Source organism: Muscardinus avellanarius, assembly GCF_963383645.1.
Source record: "Muscardinus avellanarius genome assembly, chromosome: 3".
Classification (NCBI taxonomy): domain Eukaryota; kingdom Metazoa; phylum Chordata; class Mammalia; order Rodentia; family Gliridae; genus Muscardinus; species Muscardinus avellanarius.
Genome location: NC_137788.1, coordinates 146927903 through 146942362, shown reverse-complemented (window position 1 = coordinate 146942362; position 14460 = coordinate 146927903). Strand labels below are relative to the sequence as shown.

General features: G+C 39.4%; 1 protein-coding gene across 1 annotated transcript in view; it reads right to left on the bottom strand.

Moving 5' to 3' along the window:
- Positions 1–14460, bottom strand: part of IQGAP1 (IQ motif containing GTPase activating protein 1) — a gene marked incomplete at both ends in the record, with an annotated part of 127793 nt that overhangs the window by 63705 nt on the left and 49628 nt on the right. Inside the window, 4 exons of the mRNA XM_080691744.1 lie at positions 5849–5933; positions 8866–9044; positions 9624–9737; positions 12163–12230. Coding sequence (XP_080547870.1) covers positions 5849–5933; positions 8866–9044; positions 9624–9737; positions 12163–12230 — 446 coding nt within the window. The remainder of the gene's footprint in view (positions 1–5848; positions 5934–8865; positions 9045–9623; positions 9738–12162; positions 12231–14460) is intronic.

Below are 14460 nucleotides of genomic sequence, written 5' to 3'. Positions count from 1 at the left end.
ACCGCTCTGGGCTTATGATCTTGCTATCTTGCTGTAGGCTTCTAGGAAATGTCTTTTCTTCCTAATGATTATGCGTGTAATTCACTGACCCTCGACCATGGTGGTAGCTGCCTGCATCATAGCTGCAAGTCTATGTGGCTGCTGGTTTCTAGCCATTCAGCCTCAAGCTTTCCTCTGGAGCAGTATTAATGACGCAATACTATTGCTGGTTCTCAGGTCCTAGCAATATTTTGCTCCTAGCAATATTTGACATGAGAACAATGTAAACAGACACTGAGAACACACACATACAGTTCTTTTCTTACATGTTTATAACTCTCATATAATTAGCAAAGTAAAGAAATAAAGGTTAGAAAATGCCAAACAATATTGTAGAGGAAAAGTCCCTTTGTAAAATTATTTTATGCACTCTATGCAATAGGAAACATGTTGGATGCTCGCTTCTCAGAGAACTAGGCATAAGGACACTCCTAACTTTTCTAACTTAAGTATTCACATAAATTGTGCACAAGAAATCATCCATATTTGGGTGGAACTAATATTCTGTTCAGAAGCTCATTATCTTAAATAAATGAAGTGAAATGTAACTGGATACAAAGACTTCTGGTCAGGATCTAGAGCTCTGTATCTCTATAGAGCTGATAAAACCCTTGTAAATCCTCTCTACTTATCAAAAGTATTATTAGTTCAAATGAGAAGTTAGGACCGCCAATAAACAATGAAGACATTTGATTATTGTTACATTATTATTATTTTGAGCAAAACAAGATCAGCCTTGGCTAACCTGATTTAAATAAAAAATTTTAGTTCTTTTGGTGAATCTAACTCTGTGCTAGAAATTATAATGACTTCAAGAGAAGCAAAGTTAAAAAAATATTTTTTTTCCTCTTTGAAGTAGTGGGGATTGAATCCAGGGGTGTTCTACCACTGAGCTACATCCCCAGTCCTTTATTTTTTTTTTCTTGAGACAGGTCTTACTAAATTGCCCAGGCTGGTCTATATGACCCTCCTGCCTCAGTTTTCTTAGCCTTTGGTATTACAAGTGTGTACCACCATTCGTGGCAGTAATCTCTACTTGAAGGAGCTTACAAAGATGTCAGAAATGATGAGCCCAGCAGTGGAAGCACACACTTGTAATCCCAGCTACTCAGGAGGCTGAGGCAGAAGGATCCTGAGTCCGAGGCCCACTTGAGCTACTAAGCAAATGCTGTCTCAAAATAAAAAGGTATAGCTCAATGGTAGAGCACTTGTGGCGTGTGCACATGTGCAAGGCCCTGGGGGTCCATCCCCAGTACCTCAAAAAAAAAAAAAAATCCACTAGGCCAGGGAGTTGCATTTTGTTTGATAATACAATGTCAATGCATGTTCTTTGGCAGATGAGTAAAAAAATTAAAATGATACTTTTGAGAAATTCATTTCTCAGAAGTTTGTAACACCCCCTACCCAATATAAAGCCTACAATCCAGCTAGGTGCAGTGGCTCATGCCTATAATTTCAGGGACTTGGAAATCTGAGAAAAGATGAAGAAATTTGAGGAAAATTTCACCAATTTAGTAAGATTCTGTCTCCAAATAAGATTAAAAGTGGTAGGAGTACGCCTGGCGTGGTAGGGGTACGCTTGGCATGGTGGCGCACGCTTGTAATACCAGCATTCAGGAGAATTGTGGTGTGTGGACAGCCTCAGCTACTTAGTGACGCCCTCTGCAACTCATTTTATGGCCCAGGTTTCTTCTATAATATATAGTCTTAAGATTTACATTTAGGACTTCCAGGAAGATGGCAACCGAGAAAAGCGGGGCTTAAGAGCCCCACTAACAACCAATCTCCATTACCACAAAATCAGCGCCTTTCATAGCCAGAAAACACCATCACCAGAGAAACAAAAAAATCACCAGGCTCCAGAGAAAAAGCGGACTGAGAACAGAGCTCAGAGCCACAGAGGAGATACACTGGCCTCACGCCCGCCCGAGGACGCGGCTGCAGTGCCATACTGCCGGCGGCAGCGGCGAGTTCATCGGACGGCTACAGCAAGCCGAGGTGAGCCGCTGCGGAACAGCCAGGCGGGATTTTTCAGCGCAGGGAGCATCTAAAGCTCCCAGTGGCTGAGCTCAGCACACGCTGCAGGGACTCAGAGTGGAAATCAAAACCAGAGAAGAAAAATTACGCCAGCCTCACGGCCGAGGGCGTAGCAGCGGCGCCATATTGCCCCCGGCGGCAGCAGCAGTGAATTCACCGAGTCCAGTACAGCTACATCTGCATACTCAAGAACAGTGAGTCAAATTGCGGGCCACAGAGGAGAAATCCCAGTACTGTACTCCCTGGGACTTGACCCAGTGGGGGAGTGGCGGTGGCAGAGATATCACACCATAGGAGAACGTGCAACCTGGCACCCCCCATAGTCTAAAGCAGCCTCTATCGACTCCCTGGGTCAGAGACTCTGTGATACAACCCAGTAAAGGAGTAGTGGGGTCAGAGATACTACAGACTCGAGATCCAGAGCACCTTAAGCGAAGTCATAGTGACCCAAGGGAAGAACCCAGAGAAGGCACAAACTTCCGAAATCATGGGAAAGAGGAATAATACTAGAGCAATGAATGCCCACAACCCCATAACATCAGAACCCGATAAAACAGAAAATCAGAGATTTCTAGAAGATCAAATCAGGAAAATAACTGTAGAAATAATAGAGGTGTTTCGAAAGAATTCACAGAGAGCCAAAATAGATAAAGGATGCAATTAATGAAGTAAAGGCCTCAATTCAAAGCACAAACAACCGATTAGACCACATGGAGAACAGAATCTCGCTCCTAGAAGATGATCATTCCAAAAATGAACGCATAGTTTCTAATCTAGAAAAAAATATCCAACAGCAGGAATCTGACATTGAAGAAATATGGGCCCATTTTAAAAGAGCTAACCTAAGAATAATTGGAATAGAGGAGGGAAAAGAAAGTGAAACCAAAGGGATCAACAATCTCTTCAAGGAAGTAATAGCAGAAAATTTTCCAAACATAGAGCAAGAGGTCGATACACAGATCCAGGAAATTTATAGAACTCCCTTTAGACAGGATCGGAGAAGAGGATCCCCACGCCACATAATTGTCAAAATGACCAACGTGGAAGCCAAGCAGAGAATCTTAAAGGCAACAAAAACAAAGGGCCAAGTGACATTCAGAGGCAAACCAATTAGAATCACTCCAGACTTCCCAAACCGAGTCATGAGAGCCAGAAGGGCTTGGAGTAACATATTCCAAACTCTGAAAGAAAACAACTTCCAGCCAAAAATTTCCTACCCAGCAAAACTTTCTATCAAATTAGATGGGGAAATAAGAAGCTTCCATGACAAACAGAAACTGAAGGAATTTATGTCTTCAAAACCAGCGCTAGAGAAAATACTCAAAGAGATTAACTACAAAGAAGAAATAGGTAACACACACCAGAACCAGAGAAACAAGATTTTCCATCCAACAGACAACTAAGATTGGTTATCTGTAGAGATTCATTATTTATGTTAGTCTTTTACCTATCTCTAAATTGTATTGTTTGCCTTTATTGTTGTTAATTTTTAGGATTTCTAGTTGGAATATTAATATACCTTCAGATATAGCATTTGGAAATGTTTTATCCAATTCTATTAGTAACTTTTAATTCTGTTTACATTGTCTTTGGATACACAATATTTTTTTATTTTTTTAGGGAGTTTGTATACTCTTCTGTTGCCTGTGCCATTGAAATCATATCCAAGAAATCACTGCCAATTTCAATGTTGTGAGGTTATATGACCCAGATTTTCTTCTAAAAGTTTATAGTCTTAAGATTTATATTTACGTCTTTTATCTATTTTGAGTTAATACTTGTATATGGGATTAGGTAAGGGTCCAATTTTATTCTTTTCCATGTAATTATTATTTTTCAAAAATATTTAGTTAAAAGATTATTATTTCCACCACCAAATGTTCGTGGAAACCTTGTCAAAAATAACTTGACAATATAGGGAAGAATTTAGCTCTAGGCTTGTATTTAACTCCAATGGTTTATATATCTGCCTTTAGAACAGTACTACACTGTTTCAATTATTGTAGCTTTATATGGTTTGAAATCAGAAAATATATGTCTTCTAGCTTTGTTCTTTTTCAAGATCGTTTTGGGTATCTAGAATCCATATTCCATATTAGGATAGATTTTTTTTTTCTGAAAAATAAATATATAAATATATGATAGTTTCACCTAAAAAATAGAAAAAAAATATTCTCTGGTAAGAAAGAAAGCAAAAAGAAATATTGAAATGTTATCTTTAAGTTATCAAAAGCTTGGTATCAGACAAATGAAGCTGTTCTGTGAGATTATCATTGTTAATTTTGGATAAATTGCTATAATACTAGATGTCAACTACTAAGCCAAGCATGGGAAGGAGGGATGGGGAGAGAATGGGGTGGGGATCGGGTGGGGGCTGACTGGGAAAAGTGTGCATGTATGTCTACAAAAGTTTGTATCTCACTATGATGTATGAATACAGTGCACCAATAAAAAATAAAAAATTAAAAAATTAAAAAAAAAAGATTTACATTTAGGTCTTATCTATTTTGCGTTAATATTTGTATATGGTGTTAGGTAAGGGTCCAATTTTATTCTTTTTTATGTAATTATTATTTTTCAACAATATTTAGTGTAAAGATTATTTCCTTCACCATATGTTCTTGGAAACCTTGTCAAAAATAACTTGACCATATACTGAAGAATTTATTTCTAGGCTTTTTATTTTACTCCACTGGTTTATTTATCTGCCTTTATAGCAGTACTATACTGTTTTGATTATTATAGCTTTATAAGGTTTGAAATCAGAAAATGTACACCTTCTAGCTGTGCTCTTTTTCGAGATTGTTTTGGGTGTTTAGAGTTCATATTTCATGTTAGGACAGATTTTTTCTGAAAATAAATAAATGTATAAAAATAAAATAAGAGAAGAAAGTAAAAAAAAAGAATAAAAAATAGAGATAGGTGTAGATCGTAAGTAGAATGCCCCTGGGTTTCATCCCCAGTGACAAATAAATAAATAAATAAATAAATAAATAAATAAATAAATAAATAAATATTAAAATTAAAATAGGGCTGGGGGTGTAGCTTGGAGGTAGGATTCTCCTAAATTCAATCCCCAGTACCACAAAACAAAAAAAATAAATAATACTTTGAAGGACATGCAAAAAAAAAATGCCAACAGTGGTTACTTCTAAATAGTGAGGGCTACATCTTTTATTATTTATGTATTTCTGGGTAGCAATGCATCATTCTTTTATTTATGTATTCTTTTGGTACTGGAGATTGAGCCCTGAGGCATTCTATCTCTGAACTAGCCCTTTTTATTTTTTTATTTTTATATTTATTTATTTATTTATTTGTGGTACTGGAGATGGAACCCAGGGGCATTCTACCTCAGAGCTACACCTCCAGCCCTATTTTTTTATTCTTTATTTTGAAACAGGGTCTCACTGAGTTGCAAAGGGCCTCACTAAGTAGCTGAGGCTGTCTGCAAACCATAATCCTCCTGTCTCAGCCTCCCAAATGCTGAGATTCTAAGCATGAGCCACCATGCCTGACTTGAAAAGAAAGCTTTTTAAACAAGTTTGTAACAGGGTAAGAAAAACTGAAGCCAAAAGCCCAGTCCAGAAGCAGAAATGACAGAGGTCAATAACAACTGAATACACAAGACTAATAAGCAATAATAAGTTGCTAACAAAGCCACTATTGTCTAAAATAAATACATTAAGCTATGTCCTAAGTCTAAGAGTTCCTCAACACTCAAGTTATTCTGTAATAGCCTCTTAAGTGTCTATCTCAGGAACATACTTACTATTGACCTTGTTTATATTGCCTTGAATTTCAGCTTGGGTGAGCAGCTCCTCATAAACATCCCTTTCTCGCTCAGAGTTTTCTGTCTGAGGATGAGTAAAACATATAATTAAATTAGTTCAGGTCTCTAAGAAGACCCCAGAAATACATTTGCATCTCCTCCAGCAATAACAAAAGCAAAAGCAAGTATGGATGTGACTTAAACTACATTGTAAAGAACAGAGCAGAACCAGGAATGATGGCGCACGTCTGTAATTCCAGAACTTGGGAGGCTGAAACAGGAGAATCGCAGGTTCAAGGGCTTCCTCAACAAGTAGTGAAACTCTCATCAACCTAGCAAGATTCTATTTTAAAATAAAAATAAAAGCCAGGCGTGGCAGTGCACTCTTGTAACCCAGTACTTGAGAGGCTGAGACAGGAAGATCGTAGGTTTGAGATCAGCCTCAGCTACTTAGTGAGGCCTTTTGCAACTTAATGAGATCTTGTTTCAAAATAAAGAATAAAAACTAGGGCTGGAACTATAGCTTTGAGGTAGAATGACCCTGGGTTCCATCACCAGTATCGAAAAATAATTAATTAATTAATTAAAATAGGGCTGGGGTGTAGCTCAGAGCTAGAATGCCTCTGGGCTCAATTCCCAATACCATAAAAACAAAATAAAACAACAACAACAAAAGAGCAGAATGCTACAGAACTAACATAAACCTGAGGAGGAGACCCACTTGTTAACAAGAAGCACGGAGTGGGAAAGGTAAGGAAGTGTGGGATGACCTTGGGAGGCTGTGTGACCAAGGCCCCACGCCCCTGCCCCACACTTGAGCAGAATGGGAATTGAACAGATACAGATCTTTTTTTGTGTGTGTGTGGGATTAAACCCAGGGGCATTCTGCCTCCAAGTTATACCCCCAGCCTTTTTTTTTTTTTTTTTTTTTCAGTATTGGAAGTGAAACCCAGGGTCATTCTACATCACAGCTACACCCCAGCCCTATTCTTTTTTTTTTTTTTTTTTTGTTTGGTGGTACTAGGGGTGGAACCCAGGGGCCTTCTACCTCTGGGCTATACTCCCAGACCTATTTTATACTTTATTTGGAAACAGGGTCTCACTAAGTTGCTGAGAGCCTCACAAAGTAGCTGAGGCTGGCTTCGAACCTGTGTGATCCTCCTGTTTCAGCTTCCCAAGCTGTAGGATTATAATCGTGCGCCACCACGCCCAGATTTTTATTCTCTATTTTGAAACAACTCACTGAGTTGCAAAGGGCCCCACTAAGTAGCTATGAACCTGTGATCCTCTTGTCTCAGCTTCCCAGTACTGGGATTATAAGTGGCGCCACCGTGCCTAGTTGTAGATACCAATCTTGAAGCCTCTCTGATATACAGGCAGGGGTCTGGCTGAAGCTACTTACATTGGCACCTATCTTGTGAGGTAGAAATTTTTGCTCAATAAAAGATATAAAGAATATTTCTAGAGTTGAGTTGCCTTTGTTTTATCATCTGGACAGCTCTCAAGAAATTAAGACTTTTTTTTTTTTTTTTTTTGCAGTACTGGGGGACTGAACCCTGAACCCAGGGGTATTTTACCTCTGAGCTACCGTGTGTGTGTGTGTGTGTGTGTGTGTGTGTGTGTGTGTGTGTGTGTGTTTTAATTCTTCATTTTGAAACAGGGTCTCACTAAGTTGCAGGCCTCACTAAGTAGCTGAGGCTGGCCGTGAAACTGCGATCCTCCTGTCTCAGCCTCCCACGTACTGGGATGACAAGCGTGCGCCACCACGCCCAGCTTGGAATTGAGGCATTTCAATCACTAATTTCAAGAGATGAATAAATGTGTGTGAAGTCTTAAATGAGATTCTTAGCTTCAGCTTTCCCAAGTGAAAATCATTCAACTAATTTCTGCATAACTGTAACAATGGTAGACAAATATTTGGCCCCATAGAAAATGGAAAAGGTGAATGGCTACATTAATATTTGGAGATCATCTTTCAAAATCTGCACCAAATTCAAAAAAGAGAACAGAGATCAAAGTGGAGTCTAATACTAAAGACTACATACTGTGTAATTCCATTTATGTGAAATTCTAGAAAAGGTAAAAGGTAGTGATAGAAAGCAGATTGGTAGCTGCCTAAAATTAGGATAAGGAATGGGGAAGGTGGAGATCAAGGACACTAGGGAACTCTTTGGGGTGACAGTTAAATGCCAGAACTCAAACTGGACACTTAAAATGGGTGAATTTTGTCCAGGTGTGGTGGCGCACACTTGTAATCCCAGTACTTGGGAGGCTGAGACAGGAGGATTGCAGGTTTGCAGCCCGCCTCAGCTACTTAGGCCCTCTGCAACTTTGTGAGACCCTGTTTCAAAATAAAGAATAAGCCGGGCATGGTGGCACACGCTTGTAATCCCGGTGCTTGGGAGGCGGAGACAGGAGGATCGCAGAAGTTCAAAGCCAGCCTCAGCTACTTAGGCCCTCTGCAACTTTGTGAGACCCTGTTTCAAAATAAAGAATAAGCCGGGCGTGGTGGCACACGCTTGTAATCCCGGTGCTTGGGAGGCGGAGATAGGAGGATGGCGCAGGTTTGAAGCCAGTCTCGCTGGCTTAAGAGACCCTGTTTCCAAATAAAAATATAAAAAATTGGAGTCTGGGAGTGTAGTCCAGAGGTAGAAGGGTTTCCAGGAACCCCAGTACCACCAAAATAATAATAATAATAATAAGAAGAAGAAGAATAATAAGAATAAGAATAAGAATAAGAATAAGAAGAAGAAGAAGAAGAAGAAGAAGAAGAAGAAGAAGAAGGAAAGGAAGGAAGGAAGGAAGGAAGGAAGGAAGGAAGGAAGGAAGGAAGGAAGGAAGGAAAAAAAATAGGTCTGGAAGTGTCGCTCAGAGGTAGAATGCCCCTGGGTTCATTTCGCAGTACTCTGAGGGGAAAAAAAGACAAATTTTATTGTATATAAATTATACTTGATTTTTAAAGTAGAATCATATCAAACAATACAATAATATAAATTAATTAGATTTTCCATGATTACCCTGTTTTTAGCATTTGTCATTTTATCCTGCTTGGCCTGGTAAAGTACATCCTGGTAAGTGGAAGTCAGCAACTCTTCAAGATTTATAAGCATGGCATTGGGATTTTTCAAAGCTGCAAATGTGTCGGCTGGAATTCTGCGATCAATAGCTTCATTAATAGCAATAACAGCAGCATGTACTAAAAAAAATTCAAAGCATAGAAGACCAAGATTACTACAGGATACACACTAAAATACACACAAGCGCGCGCGCGTGTACACACACACACACACACACACACACACACACACACACACACCACTGCAACCCCTATTATAGAGAAAGGCTCCTTCACATAGACAAATAAGTAACAATTAGGGCTAGAGGAATGGTTTCTTGGATCCTACAAAACTACTTTCTTTCTTATAATGCACAAGCCACAGATATGATTATGATCCATGTTGAATGTGCAGTTGCATAGGGAAATACTCATAAGAGACCCTTGCAAGGAATATTTGCAATGGAAAATGTCCACCCTTAATGATGATCTAGTAGATACAGTTAAAAAAAAAAAAAAAGAAATCAAAAGGCACTCATTTTCTAAATGCTTTTACCTTAACCAAAGTTAATAATTAATTTCCAAATAGCTAGAACAAATTACATTTTACGTGCTTAAATTTGCTCACAAAATCCCTAATGTTTAGGATCAATACCAGAGTATTAATTACCGCAAGCTGTAACATTCCCATTTGAACCCCAAAATTCTCTCTCTCCTTACATGCGGCTTCATCCACTGAGAGTTCGTTAGCCAGGATGCCCCCAATCTTGCTGAAGGCAGGCATCTGGATCCCATACTTCTCAAGCTCAATCTTCATGTTGTTAATTTCTTCTTCTACAGAAAAAGAATAAAGACCTGTCAGGAAAGTTAAGTCTTTTCATAACTAAGAGAAAGAAATAGTTTCCTCAACTTATAAAATGGGACAAAATATCTACTTCTCTGGGTTTTAATGGAATTCAATGAAATAATATATGAAAGCACTTAACACAGTAACTGTCATTTAACAAGTACTATCAAGGGCATCAAACATAAAGAGAAGTCCCTATGGGAAAGTTTTTCAAAACTGCTACTTATGGCCGGGCGTGGTGGCGCACGCTTGTAATCCCCGCGCTTGGGAGGCAGAGACAGGAGGATCGCGCAGGTTCAAAGTCAGCCACACGCGCTGGCTTAGGAGACCCTGTTTCCAAATAAAAATGTAAAAATAGGTCTGGGAGTATAGCCCGGAGGTAGAAGGGCTTCCAGGAACTCCAGTACCACCAAAAAAACAAACAAACAAACTGCTACTTATGGCATCTCCTACAATAAATTTATGAATAGAAGCCTTAAAGGGAGCTTGATAAAGTGAATCATAGTTATCTTAGCTTTACAGTCCAAGTCACTAGCTGCTATTTAACAATTTCATTTCTAAGACAGAAAAACCAAATAATAAAGAAAACAACATGTAAGGTTTGGCTCCACATCTGGTGAACAACTTCTTGGGGGGGGGGTTATCACAGATAAAAGCTTTAGTACTGCAAAGCAATTGGTGGCACACACTTGTAATTCCAATACTTGGGAGGATGAGACAGGAGGATCACAAGTTCAAAGTCAGCCTCAGCAGCTTAGTGAGGCTCTCAGCAACTTAGTGAGACCCTGTTTTCAAATAAAATTAAAAAAAAATAGGTCTGGAGGTGTATCTCGGAGATAGAAGGGCCCTGGTTCCATCCCCAGTACCACAAATTAAAAAAAACAAAAACAAAAAAACCTTTAGTACCAATTTTTAAACTTCCAGGCCTACAAAGTAGTCACCAGTTTGAAAGAGCTGAACCTGCCTTCGGTCTAACCAGTATTATCCAATGCCTTCTCCCCAGGCTTTCCTTCAAGCACCTGACTACAGCAAACCCACAGGGTACAATGGTTCTGGATATGGTTTGTCCCCAAGGGTTCATACATTGGGGGCTTGGTCCTCAGCGCAGTGATGTGAGAGGTGGTGGGACCTTTAAGAGGTGAGGTCTCATGGGATGCCGGTAGGTAGGTCACTCATAAAGCTGCTCTCAGTCAAAATTAAGGGAGTCCAGGTGGGACCTTGAGTTAGTTCTGACAAAAAGTTGTCATAGAAAGAGTGAGGCTATGATGCCATCAGCCAAAAGCCAAACCAATGAGGCTACCTGGTTCAAACTATAAACTAAATAAGCCTTTTTTTTTCCCCCCCGTGGGTCTGGAGATGGAACCCAGGGGGATTCAACCTCCAAGCTACACCCCCTGCCCTATTTTTTATTCTTTATTTTGAAACAGGGTCTCACTAAGTTGCAGAGGGCTTCACTATGTAGTTGAGGCTGTCTGGGAACTACGGTCCTCCAGTCTCAGCCTCCCGAATGCTGGGATTACAAGCGTGTGCCACCACGCCCAGCTAAGCCTCTTTTTTTTTTTTTTAATATAGTTACTGAGCTGTAAGTACTTTGTTACAGAAATAAAAACAGACTAATACTAGCCAAGTACAGTGATGCACACCTGTAATTCCAATACTTAGGAGGCTGAGACAGAAGGATCACAAGTTTGAGACCAGCCTCAGCAACTTCGTGACACCCTATTTCAAAATAAAAAATAAAAAAGGGCTGGGGTATACTTCAGAGGTATAATACCCCTGGCTTTAATTTCTCATTAAAAAAAAATATATAGAAACACCCGCCCAAAGAAGCTTCACTTTAAAATTATGAAACTGTATTATGCATATGTGTTGCTGGGAATTGAATCTAGGGATATTCTACTTCAGAGTTACACCCCCTGACATTTTTATTTTGAAATAGGGTGTCACTAAGTAGATGAGGCTGACCTAAAACCTGCACTTCTTCTGTCTCAGCCCCCCAAGTAGTGGGATTGCAGGTGGGTGCCACCATGCGTGGATTCTACTTCCTACTCTTGCCCTTACTTTGCCCATAACAGGTATTTGCTGGAAAGGGTACATTTATGAAGCTTTTGTTTTTTAAATTACACATGAACATTAATGTTAGATATAAATATAATTATGTTTTATATTACATATTAATATTATTCTCAGTTTACATATAAGAAAACAGATTTACTAGTCATGCCCACATCATAAATGAGAGAACAGTCTGAAATTCTAAGTTCAATGTTCTTTCCATCACATTAATAGGGGCAAGTTAGTTATTTCTATTACTTTCATCACTCTTGCCTGAGTATTAACATTGGTACGGTTGACTTTCTAGAATATTTCCACATAAATCCAACATTTCTTGCCAAGTGTGCAACTTCTTACCTGTGAAGTCAACCTTTCCATATAGGTCTTGAATCTGAGGAGCCAGGCCTAGTTTAAACAGGTACAAACTAGAAGACATAATACACAAAAGAGTCAGGCCTTTCAGCTGTGCCAAGTGCAGCTCTTAGATTAAAGGAGAAAATCAGCATTAAGAACAGAAACATTCTGAGCAAAGACTCCTAGGAGAGCCCTACGGGCAGTGATAATATGCTACACTTCAAAGGGCTTTTTCATTTTTGTTTTGTTTTTTAGTTTCCCATAACAATACTATCCTGAAAAGTCACAAAGGGAATGCAAAGAGCACAAGAAAAGCAGCAGATACAAATTCCAGTCCTAGTTCTAATGTAATATATAAGTAGGGGTTAATATTAATGTCAGTATAATTGATGAGGTCTCTTTGCTTTGCCTTCCTGTGACCAACAATTTTAGGGAACAAGACATTGTAAAAAGTCTCATGAAATGATTCAGATAGCAAATCTTATTTAAACTGAATTACTATTGGTGATGTAAAAATTTAATCCAGATAATTCAAGGTTTTGTCTTTTGTTTGTTTGTTTTGTTTTGGTACTCGGGATTAAGCCCACAGGCATTCTACCTCTGAGCTAGACTCCCAGCCTTTTTTTATTTTTTATTTTAAAACAGGGTTTCACTAACTTGCTGAGGAGCTCATTAGGTTTCCGAGGCTGTCCTTGAACCTGCGATCTCCCTGTCTCAGTCTCCTAAGTACTGAGATTACAGGCATGCCCACCACACCTGCTGTATCTTTACTTGTTAAATTACAGAAGAAAAAAATCTACTAGACTCTAAGCTCCATGATGACAGGAACAATAAAATTCTCACTCACGCCAGACATGGTGCACATGCTTGTAATCCCAGCACTGGGGAGGCTGAGACAGGCGGATCACAGTTCTCCGAGAGCCTCAGCTACTTAGTGAGGCCCTTTGCAACTTCTACTAGTGAGGCCCTTTGCAACTCATTGAGACCCTGTTTCCAAATAAAGAATATAGGGCTAAGGGTGTAGCTCGGAGGTAGAATGACCCTGGGTTCCATCCCCAGTACCACAAAAAACAAGAAACAAAAAATAAAAAATTCTCACCAATGTCTGCAGAGAACTTAGCATATATTAATAAATGTTAATATCTCAAATGTAAATTTCTGGAGATATGTGTTAAGTGGATTGTAAAGCTCAAGCAGATCAAAATCAATACAGACAAGACACTGACAAACTAACAATAAGGGAGAAAACAAAAGATACATCAGTAGCAAAGCCTAGAAAGTACAAAAGTACACAGATTTTGCAAATCTATAAACCTCAGTATCATCTAGATACAAATATGTATCATGAATACTGCATTCACAGAACCAATCAGAACTTACATTATACATCCCGGTGTAGTGGCACACACTTGTAATTCCAGTACTTGGGAGGCTGAGTCAGGAGGATTTCAGGTTCACAGCCAGCCACAGCTACTTAGTGAGGCCCTCCGCAACTTAGTGAGACCCTGTTCCAAAATAAAGAATAAAGCCGGGTGTGGTGGCACACACTTGTAATTCCCGTGCTTGGGAGGCGGAGACAGGAGGATCGTGCAGGTTAGAAGCTGCCACACTGGCTTTAAGAGACCCTGTTTCCAAATTTTAAAAAGTATAAAATAGGTCTAGGAGTGTAGCCCAGAGGTAGAAGGGCTTCCAGGAGCCCCAGTACCACCTAAAAAATAAAAAAATAAATAAAATTTTAAAAATAAAGAATAAAAAATAGGGCTGGGGGTATAGCTCAGAGGTAGAAAGCCCCTGGGTTCAATCCCAAGTACTGAAAAAAAAAAAAAAAAAAAGAAAAGAAAAGAAAAGAAAAGAAAAAAAAAAAGCCGGGTGTGGTGGTGCACGCTTGTAATCCCTGCACTTGGGAGGCAGAGACAGGAGGATCGCACAGGTTCCAAGCCAGCCAGCCGCACGCGTTGGCTTAGGAGACCCTGTTTCCAAAAAAAAAAAAAAAGTAAAAATAGGTCTGGGAATGTAGCCCGGAGGTAGAAGGGCTTCCAGGAACCCCTGTACCACAAAGAAAGAAAGAAAGAAAGAAAGAAAGAAAGAAAGAAAGAAAGAAAGAAAGAAAGAAAGAAAGAAAGAAAGAAAGAAAGAAAGAAAGAAAGAAAGAAAGAAAGAAAGAAAGAAGGAAGGAAGGAAGGAAGGAAGGAAGGAAGGAAGGAAGGAAAGAAAAGGAGGAGGAGGAGGAGGAGGGAAGGGAAAAGAGAAGCTGGCAAGGTGGTGCACACTTGTAATTTGAGAAGCTGAGATAGAAGGATC